Genomic DNA, 5,277 nt, shown 5'->3' with positions numbered 1-5,277 from the left:
ATGGAGACCGATTTTTAAGATTCCAAAGGAAGATCAAAATACAATCCAAGGATCAAATGGGGTTCAGAGAGCTTAACCTTTTGGGTAATGAAGGGCCTTAGAAGAGATACCAGCTTCACTGCCACAGTTCTCTGGCCCTAGAAATCCAACGTGTAGACTATTACAAATTTTTTTCTGGCAAAACAAAAGACAAACTTCCCTCAAACTTGGGAGTAAACAGTTAATGAATGGAAGTACAAGGCAGGTTGTGATCATATTTAATAGCCTATAGGAAATACACAGAAAGGTGGGTCAGTGCCTGGAGTGGAGAAAGGTGGACTCAGGACCAGGCCTAACACTGATATATTAACAAAGCACTATGGGAAATGAATATTCACATAGTAACTGACTTGGCACAAAAGTCTATGACATTTTATAGTACATTCGATTAAAAAAGAAGAAATAGAATAGAATAGGGCAGCAGGCCCATAGTTTCCTAGCCACTGTACTTCTACCACATTGTGTGTATACAGAAAGACAAGGGACTCACCCCGTCACAGATTCACTTTCTTGCATTTACTCATGGTTTCTAATACAGAATTTTTTTACCCAGCTGAATCAGACCTCAAGTTATTATATTCTGTACCTCAGCTGGTCAAGATACAGAAGGGAGAAATCAGAGCCACTTACAAGTTTTTATTTTGCAAGTTGGCCCTTTAAGTCTCTAAGAGAGCTTTCTTGTGAGATCCTGGCCCTGCGGATTAGCAACAGGACACTTAGGACATTTGTACTGTTGTTTCTGCAGCCCCTTTTAAAGAAACCATTTTTTTTTAACTGCAAATAAGTTTTCTCTGCCTACACACTTTATTAGTGATGAATTGAAGGAGGCAAGGAAATATTTCAATATTTTCTGACTTGGTTCAGTGTATCATACCACATTCCCAGTTCACAAAAGTATGAGTCTGTGGATCTTAGTGCTCGCATGGAGCTCAATATCTGACTATAATGCAGGAGCTAACAAACTTCTAGATATAAAAGCACTGCTCTCCAGAAAATATGTTCTGACCAGGAGGGATTATACAGATTTCTGAGTCCCAGCTGAGCTCTAGGAATAAGTCGCAATGAGCCATTGCCCTTGCTAAAGGTTGAGTCCCCACCAGGACCTAGGTGAACAGAAATGGACAGAGCCTTCTACATACTTGAAAAGTAATCCTCTTGACCTTAAAAAACAGTTGTACACTTATGAGTCATTCTCAATACTTAGCTAGAAGAAAATAAATGGCTTTTTTCCTTATTTACTCTAAAAACTAGTTTAAGGAGTGAGGGTACTATGATGTTAACTAAGAGGTGCTGGGAAGGAAAAATGGGATAGCATTTCGTAGCAAAGCCCACTAATTTTCAGGTTAGAAATATGCTAAACTGTCTAACTCTACAACCACAACATACTTTATAATACATGATGCGACTGGAAACTACCCAGCATGGCTCTGAGCTTAGAATTAAAGTACAACTGCAAATGGTGAATCTTAAAGTACATTTTAAAACAGATTTAACCAAAGCACACGGCACAAATACTCCTATAACAGCCACATCATGACCACCAATTAAGAGTTTTTTGCTTCTAATCGGTCATACGCCAATATTTGTAAAGAGTTATTAAATGACTTAAATTAAAAACAAACACATTTTCTTTTGGGAGAGACAGCTAAAAGCCATGGATGTCTTTGAGCAGTTGGTAAAAATCATGCCAATCTGCCAGGCTGCTGCTTGCTTCTAAATATAAGCTTCATGGCTCTATGAAAGATTTTCTAAGGATGCTGACCTAGAATTTAAGTTCTCAAACACCTATAAAGTGACTCTGGTCTCCTCCCAAAGGATGCACCTTTTAGCAGGTCCAAGATAATGAAAACAGACAGTAGGATTCCAGGGATTCAAGAAAGGTGGTAGAAGACTCTTTAAGAGAATGCAACGCTAAAGAATTCGTACCTGCAGTTTTGAAGCCTGCAGAGAACTAGCGCGGGGCCAAGCTCTGCAGACAGGTGGGCTTGGAATATGGTAGAGCAGGGTTTCTCAGCCTCGGCACTACTGACATTTGGGGCTGAATGATTCTTTGTCTGGTGGGGGCGGTCCTGGGCATGCAAGATGTTTAGCAGCAACCCTGGCCTCTACCTACTAGATCCCAGTAGCACACCACCACCCCCAGTTGTGACAACCAAACATGTCTCCTGCCATTGCCAAATGTCTCCAGGAGGCAAAATTGGCCCTGGTCGAGAATCCTGCTGTAGATAACTCACTTGAGCCCCTCAGCATGGAGCACTTTTTGTCTTGGGCTCTAGAGAGGCTAAACCTCTAACTGAAACCAAACAAGGTTTAGTAAAAGTTCATTCAGAACTTCTGAGAAGAATAATGAGGATGGCGGTAAAGCAAAAGTAGAAAAACAGTAAAGCAGAGTTTCTTTTCACAAGATCAGCGATACTTCCATAAACAAAGCAATTCATAAGCCTTCATTCAAACTTTTTATCCTTTAGGAAGTTAGGGCAGATGATAGAACATGGATGTCATAAACTTCCCTTCCTAAAGAAAATGCAGACTTTTGTGACCTTAAGTCAAGTCCTTAATCTTATCACAGATGGCAATCTTTGTGAGGCCAATAATTCATCAACCAGAGGAAAATAAGTTCAGAGCTAAAAGAGGGCCCATTAGATTTGAGAGAAAACTTTACCATGTGACCAGGAAGAGAAATATGCATGCTAGAAATGCGAATTGTAGATCATTTACAGCTTACTGAGGTCAATGAAAGTCAGAATGGACAAAAGCTGAGAAGAGGATAAAAGAGCTACGTCAAAAACACTAGTTGAAAACATTGCAGATATTTTCTGGCTCAAATCTGGGAATGTACGAAAAGTATGTATTGACTCTTCATCAGTTAGGTTTACTTTGCTCTAGGTAGAAGGCAATTATTCTAGCCCTTCTTTGAAGAACCATCACGAATATAAATGTTCTGCAAATATCTAAGATCCCAATGTTAGCAAGGACGAAAACATGGGAAACCAGCCCCTAGGTGACAACGAGCCTCAAATGCCACAGCATGGCAATGTGACTGCGCAGTTCCTAAGCGCACAGCACAGTGAGAAGTCTTTCCAGAGGAAAAAAATGGAGTTTCTGGTTTGCAAGGGGGAATACAAGGTACAGGTTGAGTTTAAAAAAGAAGAGTTACACACCCTTTTAGAGTCATTAGTATTCAGGCGAAAACTGCTAAGGGTCCACATCACTATATAACTGGGCAGCTGCCTGGAAAAAGCCAGAATTCAGAGCTACTCAGACAGCACTGACCTGGTGAAAGCAGTAAGATATAAAAAGAACCGAAGAGCATGCAAACTATTGGTTTGAATCAAATTGTTTCAATGATAGTACCTAGTTGAGTTTTATTTTAGTGCCTATTACACTTATTAAAATTAAATTAAAAGCACCTTAAAATGACCTCTATATATAATCAATACACATCATTATAGTAGTTATATAAAAATGCAATGTGCACACAATTTAAGCTTCAAAGAAACTAAGACCTTTTTCTTTATAATCTTCATAATCATCAGAGCTATGATTCTTAAAATGCTGGGGGAGGGGAACAGTAACTCTGCAGATTTCAATTATAGCCAACTTGATTCAGGGGCTGATACTCTCACAGTCCTGGGACAAGTAATAAATACTGAGAAGTTACCTATTTGAGGGGTGGGAGGGGACCTTTAAAAATATTATTGCTAAGAGACTACTTCCGAAAATCTAATACTCTTGATGGATGATGGTATTGAGGTGATTTCTGTCAAGGATGGCCCAGAAACGCGGGGCTATGACCCTTGTTGGCCAAAGGCCTTGATGATACTTGGGAATAACCTGGGAGTTGAAGGAGATCAAATGAGGGAAAGGTAAGTCCTGTTCTGGCCACGTGTGTGCGCGTATGTGTGTTTATTGATGTGCATGATAAACTCGTTACAAATGGACCTTCTCAGGAAGATGAGTACAGCAATTTTCTCTACATCTGGAATTGCTTCAGGAGCCTTTTAAATATATTGGAAAGAGCGATAACAAAAAAAGCATTTAGAAATAGAAATGCCACACATGTATCTCACACGCTACCAGCCAAGAGTCTCCAGTACAGTGCACAGGATTCAGGAGCATAGAGCTGGTTTGCAAGAGCTGCAGATACCTTTTACAACCTCGCAACTAGGAATGTTCACTGGCAAATCTTTGGTCTATGCCCTACGCTAATGCTAAGTAGAAGAGCACATTCTCTCTACAAAGACCCCATGAGTAACCCTGGATCTGTTCTCCCCTCAGGTGCAAGGAACGTCCCTGGACACGAAGAGGAGCCAACTGTGTGAGGACGGAACAGGCCTGCTGGAGTTCTCACTGGCCTAGCCAACTTTCTTTCCCTGTGGGTTCAGAAGGAGATGCTGCATCTCGTCTGCTACCAAGGATCGTGTCTAGAAGCTGCCGCTGTCGCCTGAAAGTTTAGCAAGGTTCCTACAGTTACAGTCACGAGCAGCCACAATTCAACTCCCTTGATTAGAAGTATAATACTCACTTCATATCACAAATGTATAAAAATATGGCAGATAGTGTCATAACGATACTTTCTTTAAATGATTATATTTATAAAACAGACAGATATTTACCATATATATATTTATATATAGAATAAAATACTCCTGATGCAATATATAAACGTTACTGTTTAGTTTTTATAGAAACTACTGTAGCTGTCCCACTGCTTCACAATGTTCCAAACAGCTCAAAATAACTTTACGTTTAACAGAAAAGGTATGATTATAACAGTACAATATTAATTAATTATAAATAAATGTTACAAACCCTATCAAATATGGAAGTTTAGAAAACAATTTAAGACATACAGTTAGTTCATCTGCTAACCCTTCAAAGGGATACTCTTGGATTACAATAAACCCCACATTTAGTCTAGGCGGAAAAAAATCTGTGGTAAGGACATCGGTCAACACATATTTTTCTATCCCTTGCAGTGCCAAAACACATCCTGGCTTTCCCAAGTTCAACGGCGATTGCACTAGAGCTGGAACCTAAGGGGGAGAACCTGGCAGAAGTGTCTTCTTCCTCAGCTGCACACTACCGACTCTCACACAAGACTCGTGGGGACTGGTGATCCCTAAGGAACTCCTGTGGCTCTAAGATCCCTGACTAGCATTTGTGGCCGTGAGGAGCCAGCTGGCTCCACACATACAATATTGCACACACCTTGATAAAGCTGAAAATACTGGCTTA

At 40.2% G+C, this 5,277-nt stretch overlaps 1 protein-coding gene across 1 annotated transcript in view; it reads right to left on the bottom strand.

The window, feature by feature from the left end:
• Positions 1 to 5,062: 5,062 nt before the first annotated feature.
• The window catches only part of CDKL5 (cyclin dependent kinase like 5), a 52,569-nt gene continuing 52,354 nt past the window's right edge, over positions 5,063 to 5,277 (bottom strand). The window contains exon 15 of the mRNA XM_024739336.1: positions 5,063 to 5,075. Within this exon, the coding sequence (XP_024595104.1) occupies positions 5,063 to 5,075 (13 nt within the window). The remainder of the gene's footprint in view (positions 5,076 to 5,277) is intronic.

Source organism: Neophocaena asiaeorientalis, unplaced genomic scaffold (assembly GCF_003031525.2).
Source record: "Neophocaena asiaeorientalis asiaeorientalis breed wild unplaced genomic scaffold, Neophocaena_asiaeorientalis_V1.1 scaffold771, whole genome shotgun sequence".
Lineage (NCBI taxonomy): Eukaryota > Metazoa > Chordata > Mammalia > Artiodactyla > Phocoenidae > Neophocaena > Neophocaena asiaeorientalis.
Note: the sequence above shows the minus strand (reverse complement) of the source record. Positions and strands in the feature narration are given on the sequence as shown.